The sequence below is a fragment of the Anoplopoma fimbria genome, unplaced genomic scaffold, assembly GCF_027596085.1.
Source record: "Anoplopoma fimbria isolate UVic2021 breed Golden Eagle Sablefish unplaced genomic scaffold, Afim_UVic_2022 Un_contig_13840_pilon_pilon, whole genome shotgun sequence".
In the NCBI taxonomy this organism is placed as follows: Eukaryota; Metazoa; Chordata; class Actinopteri; order Perciformes; family Anoplopomatidae; genus Anoplopoma; species Anoplopoma fimbria.
The window spans coordinates 1-17,423 of NW_026549445.1; the positions used below are offsets into that span (position 1 = coordinate 1).

A 17,423-nucleotide genomic window follows, 5' to 3' on the forward strand; every position below is an offset into this window, starting at 1 on the left:
AACATTGTGTTTTTAGGGTTTAGAAATGAATTCTAATGTGATTTTATATATATATTATAATATTATATCAACAAGAACCAGAGAGTTAAGGATGTTATCACTGCAATGCTGAAGACATCGGATTAGCTTATCGTTGTTTTATTCTTATCTTCTAATATTCTTTGAAAAGCTAATTCCCAAATACAACAGTCATATAAGTGACTGGCAGCAGGCAGAGATCAGCCTGAGGCAGCAGTAAAAAAACGTTGTTAAACCAGTTTGAATAAAAGGCAGAGTGATTCACCTTCAACAGTTTAGTCTTAGAAAATCCACCACAAACAAGCTCAGTCTGATCTTTGGAAAATAGTGTCAAACCGTAGCACTCTGATGTAAAGTAAATGTTTTGGAATGAAGATCTCAATGTTATCACTGATTTTCTGAGCTTTGTGATCTCTTTAAAAAAAGATTTTTTGAAATCTAAAAATGTAGGAACTCTTCAGACAAATACATATCTAGACTGTTAATACTACACATCAAATTAGTAAAACACAACAATGTGTTTGGCTGCTTAAAGCCAGATGATCGTCATTGGTGAAGAAGCTGTACGACCGCTAGAGTCAATGTTGTATCAATGGTTATAGAGCACCGTGAGTGACTCTCACTGTCTGTTTAAAGAGCTGCAAGGCCATCACAGAGATAAAACAAACTGTGTGCCATAATTTCCTAGTTGAAAGCCAAAGGACCGTCACTATGATACTACAAACGGCAGTAATGTGGTTTTTATGGTACCAAGAGTCGGACTCTCCAAGACCACTAGCAGCAAATTCATATAACATCCCATCATCTTTAAGAATGACTCCTTATATGCTACCAATCCTAGGATGATTTTATGAAACAAATAATGAAAAATTTTTTGTTTAATAAAATACTGTAATAACACTATTTGTTACACCTTTTGTCCTCAGAGTGTAGACATGTCTGCTGCCAGCTGTCTGCTGACTGAAGATCAGTTTCTGTGTTCCATCTGTCTGGATGTGTTCACTGATCCAGTCACCATACCATGTGGACACAACTTCTGTAAAACCTGCATCACTCAACACTGGGACGTTAATGTCCAGTGTCAGTGTCCAAACTGTAAAAAGGTTTTTAACACCAGACCTGAGCTGCAGATCAATACTTTCATCTCTGAGATGGCTGCTCAGTTCAGACAGTCAGCTCAACAGAAAGCCAGAAACAGCAGCTCAGAGCAACAAGCTGCCAAACCAGGAGAAGTTCCCTGTGACGTCTGCACTGGAACCAAACTGAAGGCCATGAAGTCCTGCCTGGTGTGTCTGGCCTCCTACTGTGAGACTCACCTGGAGCCTCATCTGACAATGTCAGGCCTGAAAAGACATCAGCTGATCGACCCTGTGGAGAACCTGGAAGACAGGATGTGTACGGAGCACGATAAACTGATGGAGCTGTTCTGTAAGACCGACCAGATGTGTGTCTGCATGATCTGTACTATTTCAGACCACAAGACACATGATGTTGTTCCTCTGAAAAAAGAATATGAAGGAAAGAAGGCCAAGCTGGAGAAGACTGAGACTGAAATCCAGCAGATGATCCAGAAGAGACGACTGAAGATTCAGGAGATCAAACACTCAGTGGAGCTCAGTGAGGAAGATGCAGACAGAGAGATAGCAGATGGTGTTCAGGTCTTCACCGCTCTGAAGGAGTCTGTTGAGAGAAGCCAGGCCGAGCTCATCGACACGATCAAAGAGAAGCAGAGAAAGACAGAGAAACAGGCTGAAGGCTTCATCAAAGAGCTGGAACAGGAAATCTGTGAGCTGAAGAAGAGAAGCACTGAGGTGGAGCAGCTCTCACAGTCTGAAGACCACCTCCACCTTCTACAGAGCTTCACGTCCCTTAAAGCTGCTCCACCCACCAAGGACTGGACAGGAGTCAGAGTCAGTCCACCTTCATATGAGGGGACTGTGGTGAGAGCTGTGAACCAGCTGGAGGAGACGCTCAGTAAACAGAAGAAGAAGCTGTTTGAGGCCGAGCTGAAGAGAGTCCAGCAGTCTGCAGTGGATGTGACACTTGATCCTGATACAGCTCATCCCAAACTCATCCTGTCTGATGATGGAAAACAAGTTAAACCTGGTAATGTAAGGAAGAATCTCCCAGACAATCCAGAGAGATTTGATTCATTGTGTTAATGTCTTAGCAAAGCAGAGTTTCTCTTCAGGAAGATTTTACTACGAGGTTCAGGTTAAAGGAAGACTAACTGGGATTTAGGAGTGGTCAGAGAGTCGATCAACAGGAAGGGAAAAATCACACTGACTCCTCAGAATGGTTACTGGATGATATGGATGAGGAATGAGAATGAGTACAAAGCTTGTGCTGACCCATCGGTCCGTCTCTCTCTGAAGTCTCAGCCTGAGAAGGTGGGGGTGTTTGTGGATTATGAGGAGGGTCTGGTCTCCTTTTATGACGTTGATGCTGCAGCTCTTATCTACTCCTTTACTGGCTGCTGCTTCACTGAGAAACTCTACCCATTATTTAGTCCTTGTCTTAATGATGGTGGTAAAAACTCTGCCCCTCTGATCATCTCTCCTGTCAATCACACTGAGTAGATCAGCCAGTTATTCAGCAAAACTTTAATGTAACAAATCTATATTATTGGTGATACACAAAGTGTACATTATTGATTTTTCACATTCTGATTAATGGGTTTTTGCTATTTTTGTTAATGTTTTTCTATAAGTTGTAACATTGCTACTACTCCAACACACAGATTTTAACACAATGACCTACCTTCAAGACTGTTTTTAATCAACAAAAACTAAATACTGATGAATAAGTACATTTGTACGTTGCAAAATTAAGTTTAGCATATATTGGTTTTTTTTACTTAATGGTTTTAGTTTTTATCATTTCGGATTGACATACAACTTTAGGGATCTCTGTCTGTTATGTCTTTGGTGGTAAATATGAGATGAATTCTTAATTCATATTGACACCAAATTAATCAACAAAATCAGATAATACAACATTCAGCTGCGGTGGTGTTTTAACGGAATAAAATTGAAAGTTGTCTTTCTTCTTTTAATTTAAGTAGGTACTTTACTTAACTTTACTATTTCCATGTTCTGCTACTTTATACTCCTCCACTACATCTCAGAGGTACATATTGTACTTTTTACTACATTTGTCTGACAGCTTTAGTTTCTTCTCAGATGACAGTTTTTCATCCCCTTCCTGTCCAGGTAAAACCACGTATCTCCAGATGTGTTGATGTTAAATGTTTGTGATGAACTGAAGGATGAAGTGTTTCCTTTATGTGTTGAGAAAATCCTCCTACTTCTTCAGATAAATAAACTCTTTAAAAAGCCTCTTGGATCAGCAGATAAATGCGTCAAGTCACAAAACTGAAAACAGGCTGTTTGTTCTTTTTAGAGATACGAGGTTCTCACAGGACAGAGACGCTACAAACATGATGATCTTATAGAACATGATGATCTTATAGATGATCTTATAGAACATGATGATCTTATAGAATATGATGATCTCATAGAACATGATGATCTTATAGAACATGATGCATTGATGTACATTAAACTAGCCAACGGGATATTAAGGAGTTAAAATTAGCACAGCTGTAAACATTTACAGCAGAAAAATGAAAATTGCTTACAGACAAATAACATAATAGTTTTATCACTCTTAAAATACTCACGTAAACCACATATGTATGTTTGCCTCAAAGAGATGACTTTTATTTTTTTAAAATATAAAATGTTTACAATTCCTCACGCCTAATGGATGAAGAATCTGCTACAAAAAAATCCACATGAAATCTAAATAGTAAAAACATCCGATTGGAAGTATATCTGGTACAGTGTGATTGGTTCAGAGCATGTTTAGCCTAGCTTAACACAAATACTGGATTGAAGAAAAGGCTAGTAGTTTCCCCCTGCTTGCAGTCTTTGTGCTAAGCTAAGCTAAACACACTCTGGTTCCACGCTGCAAAGGAGAAACAAAACCGATTTCCATCTTGGTATCAGGCAGAGAAGATGGCTTTCCCAAAATGCCGGACTGTTCCTTTAAAGATAACTCTGCTTATTCTTAAAAATATTGGACGAATCAGGTGGACTCGGCCGACGGACCCGCCTCGCCTTGACTCTGGTTGGGACGGTTGGACGGAGCGTCTTCTCTGGACAGCAGGTTGTTTTTGCGCAGGTGGCAGGCCTGCTGGTAGGGGGGGCGTATCGGCTGGGTGGGGGGTGTACTGGTACTGTTTACCAGCATCCAGCTGAAGAGAGAAAGAAGTCAACAGCTCTGAGAGGGTTTTTGGTGTGAGGAAAATCAAAAATATTTAATATATAAACTAGAAACAAGAACCCTTTAAATGACCCTTTATTCATCCTTAACCCCTGAAGCCAGAGATCCTTTAATTTGTCCATTAATTTGAGAAACAAAACTCCTTAAACCCTTAATTAGTAAAGCCTTTAATTAACTAAATTATGTAGATTGAAAAGGGGTTAATTATTTCCCCCTAATTCACACAATATTTATAAATATTTGACAAATAGTTTGAGTTTATTAATATTTTAATGTATTCTATAGTGCTTTTTAGACATGGAATGTGTAACATAGCTGGCGTAATCTATATTTTAAAGTGACAGCTTTTTGTCATTGAGACATGACAGGGCATTTACAGAAAAAGCTGCAGCATTTGGGGGCAAATTAACAGATAAATTATGGATCTTTAATGGTCTATTTGCACTATTTAAATTTATCAATCACAGAAAACCATTCCTGAATTTTCACCTTAACTGAAAAACGTAAGCCTTTCTCAGGTACTATTTAAGTGTGGTTTTCATGTTATCTGTTACCTGCTGTAGCTCCTCCCACCAATCAATTAATTTATCCATTAATGATCCCCCTTAAAAGCCTCGCTCTGATTGGTCAAAGTTAAATACCACAAATATAATTATTAATTGATAAGTTTTAATAGTAAAAAATTAATTAATTAAACCCACCCTAGCTTTAAGTGTGGTTTTCATGTTATCTGTTACAATCAATTAATTATCCATAGCTTAAAATTCTAGTTAAATACAAATATAATTATTAATTGATAATTAATATAAAATTTTAAGTAAATTCAATTTCATGACAATAAAAGCATGACAGCCACAACTATTAAAATAATAATAAAAATGACTGAACCAGACTTGTTTTCATGTGAGAACCATGTTTCTGTTAGTCGTTAAAGATAACCCTGTGTCTCTCTCACCTGCAGAGGGTAGGTTCTGTCCGAGTCGAAGGCGCTGAGGTCACCGCACGCCAGGAAGGGAACGATGACGCGGTTGGGACCCTCTAACTGGTTAAAGTCCACATCTGAGGAACAGAGACCAGAATCCAGACTGAGCACAACCAGGACCAGGACGTGCAGTGAAACTGATCCAAATGGGGCTTAAGCTACTGAAACAAGAGACTACCGGTATACAACCTTTAAAATAAGAAATAACACATTTGTCCTCTTTCAAAGTGACATGAGATTTAAAGAAACAACGCTGAGCATTAGCTTTTAGTGGCTCATGCTAGTAATCTATATATTGCTGTGTCTCTGACATTACTTTCTTTATTATTGTTCTCTTCTTCGTGCTCTGTTATACCATGTTTTAGTAATCAGCATTAATCCGTCATTACCACATGTGGCCACAGGAGTCACTGTTCAGCAAGTTTCTTTGGTATCATTATACTGTATGTGCTAAAAGATCCATTTTAAATAAAGAATAGGAAACTAAGATAATATGGATTTAAAAAATGTTTTGCACATGTCTATGGATCTTTTAAATTTGAGAAATTAGGTAAGAAGAGCTGAACGACTTCTCAACAAACACAATGCGTCTCAGGTGAAGGAACTTGGTGGTGTTTCTATCTTCTAGAGGCTTTGTGGTTCTGTTCCGATGTTCTCACGGTCTTGATATCCAGACACGGACCACGCGGGCTCGTAGTTACCGTAGCAATGATCCAGCAGAGGGTTGGACATGTTGGGGACGTAACCTTCAGGAGGAGAGTAATTCTGGCAAACCACGAAGGCCTCTGCACACAAACAGACGGAGAGACACATACTGTTAGTAAACGATGACTATATGAGCTGGTGGGCGGAGCTTGTCTCCTGTTTGAGGCGTGTGATTGGCTCACCGATGCTGGAGTTTCTGCTGCTGCGAGGTTTGGCGCAGGTCACACCACTGAAGAAGATCTTCAGCTGAGAGTACAGCAGAGTCACGTCTTTACCTCTGAAGATCTGAGCCAGAAGAGTTCAATCTTTATGAGATACCTGTTCACATTAAATTACAGGTCCTTGAGCATGCATCCTTAACTGTCAATATAAAACCGATAAGCCGTGGACGGACACAGAGATGCACACTTACTCACTCACAAAACAATTGATCACATGATCATTACTAATTAAGTACTAATTCACCATGTTTATGTCTATAAAGACGTAGTAATAGTAATAGAAATCGTGTTATCTCCACCCAGATCGGTCGCATTGTATTAAAAATACAATTGAAGCCTAAATACACTGCTTTGTGTCGTTGCAGACTCACCTGGAGGAGATCTGCACTCTACTGAGTCCTTTCTAGTTAATAAATCATCCGAACAAAAGTTGGACTCACCTTGGCCACAAACGTCCCTCCAGGTTTGAGGACGTGAGTTGTGATGTTCAGAGCCTGAGGGACAAACGGGCGTCAGTGTGACATCACAGCTGAATACAAAACACACACCTCCGTGTACTCACGGCCAACAGCAGCTGAGCCTGGATGTACTCGTCCACGTCGTGGAGCCCCGTTACTATGGAGACGGAAAGTAAAATAATTCCAGACGGCTGAATTAAATAAAAGGAGAACTTTAAGAACATGCGAGGACGGACAGGAAGTGGGAGTGTCTCACCGTCTGGAGCTCCGTCGCACACCACCAGGTCGGCCGGCTGACCCTCAAAGTGACGGATGATCTCCTGAGCTGTCGATACCTGAGAGGAACGAAGAAGAAGAAGAAGACAGAGGTCATGTGACGCACCGCCGTACTTCTTTTCGTGTTTTACTAACCGGGACGTGACGGCGAAACGTCTTTAAAGAGGCGACGGATCCTCAGAAAACCTCATTCAGGACCATTGGAACCTCCTCAAATATAACTACAACTTGGATTTTGCATCACCTCCTGAAGCGGTCCCCAGATTTAGAGACGTGAACCCCAAAATGGAATAAAAGAAGAACCAACGACGATGACTTCCCTTTGTGTTTCGTTAAGATCCTGCAGTGGAACATGATGTTTGTCCTCGTCGTCCTCACCTTGGTGATGTCTCCCTGGATCTGAGTGACTCCTGGCAGAGGAGCCATGGCCTGCAAGTCCACCGCCACGATCTTCACCTCCTCACCAGCATCGCCCTTCTCCTCCTGCCCTCTGAGTGGAAAAAACTCTTGTTAACTCTTGGCTTTACTGAAATACATTTCATATCTGTCCAGATGAGTTTATGGTTAATAAAAATAAAGAAGTAAAAACCTGAGTTTCCGACTGAGGACCTGACTCCAGCTGCCAGGAGCTGCACACAGATCAACGGCTCTGTTCACACCTGAGAGAGGGGAAAACATACTGTCATACAAATCAGACATTTAATAAAAGACAGAAGAAGAACACAGCCAGGGACAGATGGACAGATGGACACCAAAGGAGCCCTGAAGAGCCCAAATAGGGGACAACCAGACTCAGTTACACCCTTTTTCAGGGTGCTGTAACGTAGACCATGTGACACCTGTTGGGTGTCACATGGTCTCAGGTGTCCCGCGGGTCTCACCTGTGAACAGGTTGAACTCGTGGTCGAGCTGCAGCAGCTTGAAGGCGCTCCCGCTCTCCAGCCCTCCTCTTTGGCCAGACGGTAATAAATGTCCCGCTTGTCTTTGGAGGAGCGACCCATCTTGACCTCTGACCCCTTTGATGAAAACAACAACAACACACACACACACACACACACACACACACACACACACACACACACACACACACACACACACACACACACACACACACAGACAGACAACAACAGCAACATTATACTGCTTTCTCTTGCAATAATATGATAATGACCATGTTTTTGGATTAGGCCATTTATTTTTTAAATATCTTTTCACCCATTCATTTGTTTATCCAAATAATCTGAATTATTATTATTTCTTTTATAATAGGCCAATGCAAACATTAGTCCCCTATGACTGGTGTTTTCTTTTTTCTATATCAGCCGAATTGCACATCACATCTTATTGAATCCCAAACATATCTGATCATTACTATTAAAGCACCTTTATTGTGCAGGTAAAACCATTTAAATCACTTTTAACACGGGGTCTGGTTTAGAGTGCAGAATAAACTGCATATTTAAAGTCTTACAGAGCTTATTGTTGGTGTGTGTCTCTAAGGTGAATATACACATCTTTATATGAAACAATACATGTCAAACAATAGCACAATATCACATTAAAACACAAACTGTGCAGCTTACTGTTCTCGTGTAGTTCCTGTGTTGGTGGAAGGACCTCCTCCAGTAGCTGTCCTCCACAGCGCCTCTTCAGAATGAATGTTAAAGCTCAAATACAGTCTCAGCAGCGGCCACAAGGTGTCGCTGCAGACACATGAAACTGCTTTCTGGAGAAAAGACACATTTCTTTCTACAATAAACACTTTGAAATGATGAAGGCACTTGCAAATGACAAGGTAGTACAAAATGTAAACCATACTTTTTTTTTTTACCTCTTTACTTAAGATTTCATTAAATCAAAACACTGGCAACAAGGAAGATCTCGGGTAGATAATAATGAGAATAAATATGAAACAAAATTGAAATCATACCCCCTAAACTAGAAAGAAATCTGGTTTGAATTGACATCAAACACTTTTACAAAGCTTGTTTACAAGATGTTTATCTATAGAGGGAACCATAAAGTGCATCTTTGGATGGATGGGGAAAACAACACTGAAATGCTTTTGACTCTTTCAGTCCATAAAGAATTCATAAACAGTTACTGATTGGCTCAAAATCAGAAAGAAGTATCACTGATTAAGTATTGGGTCCAAGTATAAGGACATTTTTATTGTTCTGTATCAAACAAAAGAAAATATACATTTACATTTAATTCCGGCCACAATAAAGCGGATGCAAAACATTCCTGAATGCCCCCAAAAAGTGATTTGCTCTTAACACACTATTACATTACATTACATTACATTACATTACATTACAGTCATTCAGCAGACGCTTTATCCAAAGCGACTTACAGGAAGTGTATTCAACATAGGTATTCAAGAGAACTACTAGTCACCAGAAGTCATAAGTGCATCTCCTTTCTTAAACAAGCATCTTAAAGCATAAACCAGAGCAAAAGTACAGAAACAAACTAATACGGATACAATAAGTGCAACAAACTAATATGAATACAATAAGTGCAACAAACTAATACGGATACAATAAGTGCTAAGTGGAAGGCTCAGGGTATGAACTAGAAGACAATATTTAAGGTGTCCATTTCACCATTATATCAAAATAAACATTGCAGGTGTTCATTAAGGGGTTTATTTGTCCATTTTGTGCAGTTTCAGGGATCGTTAAATGGTTCTTAATGTGCCATGACCCAAAGTAGCCCAACTCTGTTACGAAAACAGACAGATTTCCTTCAATTCAACAATTAAAAAGCATTGAATCTTTCTTTTTCTTTTTTCAATTTAAATTGAAGTTATTCAGCGGTTTTAACATTTGTTTCCTTGATGGCAGACCATGAGCCTTCTTAATAACCCTCGAAATGAGAACTAAAGAGTTCTGACAAATAATTACAATGGAAGTGTGACAAGTCGAAAATATGCACTTATACAAGTTAAAGGAAATGGTAAATTCATGATCTGTTATGTTAAAAACTGGGATGTGGTTAAAAAGATAATTCATAGACAAGAGAAGGGTTTACTAAAACTATAAAGTTATGCAAGAGTTCAAATTCATCATATGTTAACTATATGCTAATATGCTAAATTTTGATTTTCTTACATTGATACTTGAATCTTTGTGTAATTTTAGGTACAATAGTATTAAACTGTGATCTACATAGTGGTCTTGATCTTACAGTAAAGTTCTTACTGAGGAAACAGCATCTCCTCACTCCTAATTATTTATCCCCATTTCTCAGGGGCGTAACAGTTTGTCTCCCCTTATTGTTCCCTTTAATGATCAATTAAACGGGCACAATATTAAATGTTTGATCAGGGTGGTCTTAAAATAAAATGTAACGTTCATATATTTTGCTCCACTATTAGAGACTCCCTGAATCAATAGAAATGAGCTTTGAGGAAAAAAAAAATCTAAATCTAAGGTATTTATTTATTTATGAAATTGTAGGTAAAAGAGGCAAAAACATCACACAGAAAATCAGTTTATATACAACAAGGTTTATTTCGAACATTTTCCATGAAAAAATATATTTTTCTTGTCAGAATGAACAAAAAAATAAATCAGAATCTGAGGAACACTGACCCCGAGTTTATTCCCCTGTTCAGGGAGCATTTACATTTCTTTTACAAAAATGAAAAACATTTTTAGAAAAGTTAGACAACTTAAATAAAAAAAACAAAATGATGAGAAACATTTCTTTACTAAATAAATAAAACATAGAAAGTACAAAATATATAAAAATATATACATATGTAAACGAACACATACAGTATATTCAAAATATAATGCTGAAAATTTGCATTGACTGTGCATTTTATGAGCAAAGACTGAGGCAGAACAAGGATGGAGGACATAATGTTTTCAGACGTGATGAGATATCGTAGTGTGTCAAAACAGACGACAAAGACAATTTCAAACAACAAAACCAGTTCTGCTTAAACATTGGAAACAATCAACCAACTGTCCTGATGAACCTCAAATGTAGAAAAATAAAGTTTTTCCTCACGACTTAACCCGAAGAAGTGTAGCAGAGAAAACCGTCACACTTCTTTCTTTTCTCGGATATTTCCTGATTTAAAATATATATATTTTGGATAAATTTCAGCCTGTTTTTTTTTTTAAATCAGGAAAAGTCCTGGCCTGTTTGTAAAAGGTAACACTAAATTATGTCATTTTTGTTATAAAGAAAATGAAGTAAACGTGACAAAAAGTCAAGTTTTGGTATCAGAACTGAGACTCTGGGCGGGTCGTGTTTGTAGCTGGTTCCTCAGAGAACAGGAAACGTTCCCGACATTTGGGGAAATCCTGTTTTTCACTTCTTGCTGAGAGTAGCCACTCTCTACATATGAAACTCCAGCCGGTTAGCTTAGCTTAGCATAAGGCCTGGAAGCAGGGAGTGAAAAATCCTCCCGACTGCACCTATAAAACATATTACTGAGCCGTATCTCGTTGGTTTAATCTGTACAAAAACTTTCTCTTTGGAAACTAACTGGTTCTTCTGTGATTTGTCCACATTTGTTTTAGGATAGAACTCTATAATCTGAACTAAAGGAACCTCTGAAGAACCCTCCTCGCCTGCAGACCGACTCCTGATCTGCTACGTAGCTTTCAAACTCAAGGCACTCTGAAGAATCAAGAACAAGAACACCTGAAAGGTGTTGAGCCTCTTCAAGGAGCTGGTCCATGGTCCGTGAACAGGAGGGGCGCTGTGGAGCAACACAGTCAACCTCATCCGGAACTGTGACCCCTGACTCGCTCCGTCACCACAAAACTCATCCTCACAACCTTGCGTCGACCAATCAGAGGCTCTGCTGGCTGGAGGAGGAGGAGGAGTCGCCCTCTGTGATGGCGTGGAGCGTGATGCCGTCGCTGCCCGTCACCCAGGGGTGGAGGAGGATCTGCTCCAGGGTCGGCCTGTCAGCCGGCTTCTGGTTCAGACACCAGCCAATCAGCTGCCGGCACTCTGTGACGGAGACACGAGGAGATGAAGAACATTGACTCATCTCTGGTTGAGTAGAAACGTTTTGTTCAGGCATCGACGTGAAACCTGGTGGTGTGATCCCGTCACGCTCCGACTGACCTGAGGAGACTTCCCGTCTGAAGTAGATCCGTCCTCTCAGGATGTCCTCGTCCTGCTCGAAGGGGATGTCCCCGCACACCATGTCGTACAGCAGCACGCCGAGAGACCAGACGGTTGCCGAGCGACCGTGGTACCGGCGGCACCGGATCCACTCCGGAGGACTGTACACCCGCGTGCCTGGAGGGAGGAGAGTTAGGCGTTTTATACTCTTGATGACATAAGACAGTGATCTGATTGAGGCTCACAAATGCTGTGTAGTCGTCACGGCAACAGCATCACATTAGGTACAGTATGTCAGAGTGTAGCAGGAAGTGAAACTCAACTGTCAGAAACTTAAAAAGCCAAACCAACCAAGAGAAATCCACACAATTTGCGCCGCAGCTCTCAGATTCTGTCCGATGATCAGACTCACCATCGAACTCAGTGTAGGCTCCGTCTTTGAGGAGGGCTCCTGAGCCGAAGTCGATGAGTTTGATCTGCCCGGTCCTCAGGTCCACCAGCAGGTTCTCGTCCTTGATGTCTCGGTGGACGACGCCGCAGGTGTAGCAGTGGCGCACCGCCTCCAGCACCTGCAGGAAGAAGCCCCGCGCCGCCGCCTCGTCCAGGGCGCCGCGCTCCGTGATGTAGTCGAACAGGTCCTGACCCGGCTCGGGACGCTCCATCACCATCAGCCAGCCGTCCGCCCGCTCCCACCAGTCCAACAGCCGCACCACGCCGCCAAACGCCCCGCCCACCTTCTTCAACAGCACCACCTCCAGAGGAACCACCGCGCCGCACTGAGAGAGAAACATACCATCAACTCACGGTCCATGAATTACAATAAGTTTCATATTATAGGCAGATAAAAACTAAATATGCAATTATCATTCATTTCAAACAGTTTCAAATCGAGTTCTCTTAAAGTTAGTAAAGGCGTCCCACAAGGGCCTATACTTGTTCCTCTTCTATTCACAAGGCATATCCTTTCCTCCTCCACTTGCAATTAAAATATATTTTTTATTTACGGTGTTACCACTCGTGTTTTTTTTTTTATGTGCAACTTGAAAATGCGTATTTAAAACACACTTTATAAAACCCAACCGAGAAACAGCCTCAGCTCTCTGAATACGCCCAAATACAGTATTTAACTGAGCTTGGAAACTGAAATGTGTCTTTAAATATTATACTTCTGCGGGATAGAAAGAGCTGCAGAAACATTTATATTAAAATCTCTTATTTCATTTGAAGATTTTAAAACAATGTGGGACTAATTAGACATTTGTGCATGTAAATAGTGTGTTTTAATTGTTTTGTCAATGTTTGTTTTCTTGTACTCAGGTCTCTGTTGAAAAAGGATCTTGATGACTTTTTAAGTAAAGGATGAATTAACTAATATAGCAGCTGAGGTGTTAATTAATCTGACAGGACGTTGTTATAAACAGGTATAAGCATGTATGATCTCACCAGAGAGCCCCACTCTGACACTCTGTCTCTGCACACATGCTTCACCGCCACCTGCATGTAAACATAAACAACACCATTAACACACAGCCTCCATACAGTTATGACATACAATATAACAGGATAGAAGAAGTTTATATGTAAAAACACATAATACACAGCAGCCATAATAAAATATGTGACTGTTAAGAGTTAAATAAATCTCTTTGTCTTTCAATAATAAGGAAATAAAAAAGATTTCCCCACCAGTTTGGGGTAAATTCATGAAAATATTAGAAAAATTGGAACCACTTCCTGTTTCCCAGGGAATATAAAGCAAATCAAAACAATTATTTTTCAACATAAGAGTACAGTTAGGCTTAACAGACCACGTTGCTTTGTGAAAACAAAGACCACATGCCAGACTCAACTGGGATGTCAAGCTGCACAGCTGACAAGAGTGAAACCGGAAGTAAAGGGAATAGTTACTGCCTTCAAAACAAAACCCAAACCATATTGCCCAGTTGGTTTTCACAGATTTATTCTCTTGAATACCTATGTTGAATACACTTCCTGTAAGTCGCTTTGGATAAAAGCGTCTGCTAAATGACTGTAATGTAATGTAATGTAATGTAATGACTGTAATGTAATGTAATGTAATGCTAAATGACTGTAATGTAATGTAATGTAATGTAATGACTGTAATGTAATGTAACGTAATGTACAGTCATTTAGCATTACATTACAGTCATTACAGAGAACTACTAGTCACCAGAAGTCATAAGTGCATCTCCTTTCTTAAACAAGCATCTTAAAGCATAAACCAGAGCAAAAGTATAGTGCAGAGGCAAATTACTACGAAAACAATAATTGCAACAGACTAATACGAATATAATAAGTGCTACAAACTACTACGAATAGGATAAGTGCAGTAAACAAATACGAATTCAATAAGTGCAGCGAACTGATACGAATACAGTGAGTGCAACAACTAATACGAATACAATAATGTAATGTAATGCTAAATGACTAATGTAATGTAATGTAATGCTAAATGACTAATGTAATGTAATGTAATGCTAAATGACTGTAATGTAATGTAATGCTAAATGACTGTAATGTAATGTAATGACTAATGAATGTAATGTAATGACTAATGTAATGTAAAACTGTAATGTAATGCTAAATGACTGTAATGTAATGTAATATGACTGTAATGTAATGTAATGTAATGCTAAATGACTAATGTAATGTAATGTAATATAATGACTGTAATGTAATGTAATGTAATGTAATGCTAAATGACTGTAATGTAATGTAATATAATGACTGTAATGTAATGTAATGTATTTACACACAACAAGAGGCTAGAATGTACAGAAATATTCTAATCTAAACCATCTGCTTTGAAACATCTCTAAAACACCTACTAACTGTCCACATATTTGTTTTGTCACCTATTATTTACAATTAAAATAAACTTTTTACTAATATTATTATTATTATTATTATTATTTTTTTCTTCGGCTTTTATTTTGAAACCAGCAGCGTGCGGCCATGTGCGGGACCAAAACAAAGCCTCTCCCCGCGCTCACCCGCAGCCCGTCGGCGAGGCGGACGGCCTGGTACACGGTGCCGAACCCTCCGCTGCCGAGCACCGAACCCAGCCGGTACATCTTCTCGAACGGCTGCTTCTCCGCTTTGCCTGAAAAAACACAAAATAAAAAGGTTTTAAGCGAATCGCCAACGCGGTTTGGACGCCCGGGCTCCTGTAGCGTGGTCCTCACGGAACCCCGTTTACAAATGAGCGAATTTAAAACACAATTCGCATTTACGTTGTGAAAATGTTACTTTTAATGTGGTTTTAACATGTAGGGTGTTAAAGCAGGATCCAAGGAAGACATCGGCTGAGTTAGTTTTATTATATTTTGGATTTAAAATAATTTTTAGTTGGATTAAGTGAACAGATACCTGGTTGGAGCTTCGCCTGCAGCTCCATGCTGGGCGGGATGGAGCCCAGTTTAGAGAGCAGCATGCTGCACGGGGATTCTCCCAAATAACAAATAACACGTCCTGGTTGCTTCTCAGGTGCAACATGTGACTTTTGCACGGTGAACATGCCTCGGTAGTCCGGTGTGGATCCGTCAAACAGCCCCAGAGAACAGCTCCGCTCCGCCTGGCGACGCGCTCCGCCGGGGGACAATATTTACAAACATCAGACAGATCCTTCCGCCTGGCTGGAGCTTAAATAGGACCAAAGAACATCATAGCTCCATAACCGAACTGACACGCTGGTATTATGTGGTGGGACGAGGAGTGTCGGTGAATTGTGAATTTAAAGTCGGTGACGCGGGGATTAAGTCGTAAACCGGTTATAAGTAAGGCGGACTACTTTTGCGTAGTAGGACGGGCGCAGGGATTCAGTCAACCCGGCAGTGATGCGGCTCCTCAGAGAGCATGTGAGGAGATGCTTCAAAATAAGAAAACACTGTGACATAAAAAAGTAAAATAAGATTTAAAAGAATTGTGTTTATAAAAATACTAATGTCAATAATATAAAGTTGTGTCAGTTTTATAAATATTTAATTTAGTAACATACATATTTATATGACAAATGCTCATTGTTTACTTTCAGGTGAACCTATTGCCTTTAGGTTTCCTACATTTCCCAGAATGCCTTTCAAAAACATCAGAGTCACATGCATGAGACAAGGTAAAATATTTAGTTGTCTGTGTCATCACTCATGTTCCTCTGCATATTCCCTCTTATTAATCTTTTTACTTAAAATAAATGATGCTACAAATACTGTTAAATATATTTACACATGCAAATATAGTTTCTTGCGTTTTCATAAAATCTGAATACATATTTTTCTTTTTGTATACAACATTTTCATGCATTATATTTATATAATTAAATACAATACAAACTATTCACTTACGTTTGTTTTCGGAGGCGGCAGAAACAAATTGTGACTTGCGGGCAAACAGTTGCCTAATTTCACATCCAGCTATTACATAACAACACGATTATTTATTTGGAGTCTTTGTTTTTGTGTCACATGATGAAAGTTAGTCTAATATTCTCTATCTTGTAGCTCTGCTTTTGGTCTCCACCACCTCCTGATGGAAATATATGTTTCTTTAGAGTCTAAAGGCTCTTTAAAGTTGAACCAGCTATTCTCTAATTGTGTCTGTCTGCTGTTTGCTGAAAGAATAGTTGACAAATCACAGTAAAAATGTATTGAATTAAATAATTAATGAACACTCCTTTTTTCCCCACACAATATATTCTATTTCTGCTGCTGTTTCAATTCAAATTTTTTTTCCAATTCCATAAATATACATTATATTTATATCATTTAATCCAGTACAAACTCTTAACTTATACACTCCATATGAGCTCATTATGATATCTAATTCTGCAAAAAAATTGGGGGGTGGCAACTTGGAGGCAGCAGAAACAAATTAATTTATCACCTTTTAACCTGATATGTTGAACTTGTTAGCAAAAAGTTGCTTATTTCCACATCCAGCAATTTACAGAGTAACAGGATTATACATGTGGAGTGATGGTGTCACCTGATAAATAAGAGTCCAGTATTGTCTCGCTTTTAGCTCCTTTTTTGGTCTCCACCACTAGCTGCTAAAAACTCCATTATGTTGACCGGATGAAATAACTTGTTTACACCCTTTTTTCCCCCCACATAATATATTGTTTTTCTGCTTGGCGTGAACAACACCCTGAAAAACCACAGAGCCCAGATGTAGGTCAGCCCCTCCTCCACTGTCACTGTAAGAATGTAAAGATACACATGGACAGAAAACAGATGTGAAGACGCAAACAAAGAGCTGCTGTTGTTTTTCAAACTGATCTGAGCTCAAAGCCTCTCACAGAGTTAGACATCTCAGTTCACTCACTGTTCCTGAAGCCACTCAAGAAAGTCTAGTTTCTAATGT

General features: G+C 39.5%; 3 protein-coding genes across 3 annotated transcripts; 1 reads left to right on the plus strand and 2 right to left on the minus strand.

Moving 5' to 3' along the window:
• Window positions 1–953: 953 nt before the first annotated feature.
• Window positions 954–2,625, plus strand: LOC129114768 (E3 ubiquitin-protein ligase TRIM21-like). Its single transcript, XM_054626708.1, is given in 3 exon segments — window positions 954–2,174; window positions 2,176–2,239; window positions 2,242–2,625. Coding segments are annotated over 3 exon segments (1,641 nt in total). The 3' UTR covers window positions 2,598–2,625.
• Window positions 2,626–3,780: 1,155 nt separating this feature from the next.
• On the minus strand, window positions 3,781–8,579 carry LOC129114767 (putative tRNA (cytidine(32)/guanosine(34)-2'-O)-methyltransferase). The gene is given in 13 exon segments (XM_054626707.1): window positions 3,781–4,249; window positions 4,251–4,276; window positions 5,261–5,364; window positions 5,989–6,072; window positions 6,175–6,277; window positions 6,654–6,707; window positions 6,776–6,828; window positions 6,928–7,006; window positions 7,326–7,437; window positions 7,537–7,606; window positions 7,829–7,879; window positions 7,882–7,963; window positions 8,531–8,579. Coding segments are annotated over 12 exon segments (945 nt in total). The 5' UTR covers window positions 7,949–7,963; window positions 8,531–8,579; the 3' UTR covers window positions 3,781–4,107.
• Window positions 8,580–11,714: 3,135 nt separating this feature from the next.
• Window positions 11,715–15,776, minus strand: LOC129114766 (serine/threonine-protein kinase pim-3-like). The gene is made up of 6 exons (XM_054626706.1): window positions 15,435–15,776; window positions 15,059–15,168; window positions 13,488–13,538; window positions 12,457–12,820; window positions 12,045–12,221; window positions 11,715–11,927 (listed from the first exon to the last, which is right to left on the minus strand). Exons 1-6 carry the CDS (start codon window positions 15,580–15,582, stop codon window positions 11,764–11,766), a joined length of 1,014 nt encoding a protein of 337 aa, XP_054482681.1. The 5' UTR covers window positions 15,583–15,776; the 3' UTR covers window positions 11,715–11,763.
• Window positions 15,777–17,423: the final 1,647 nt, after the last annotated feature.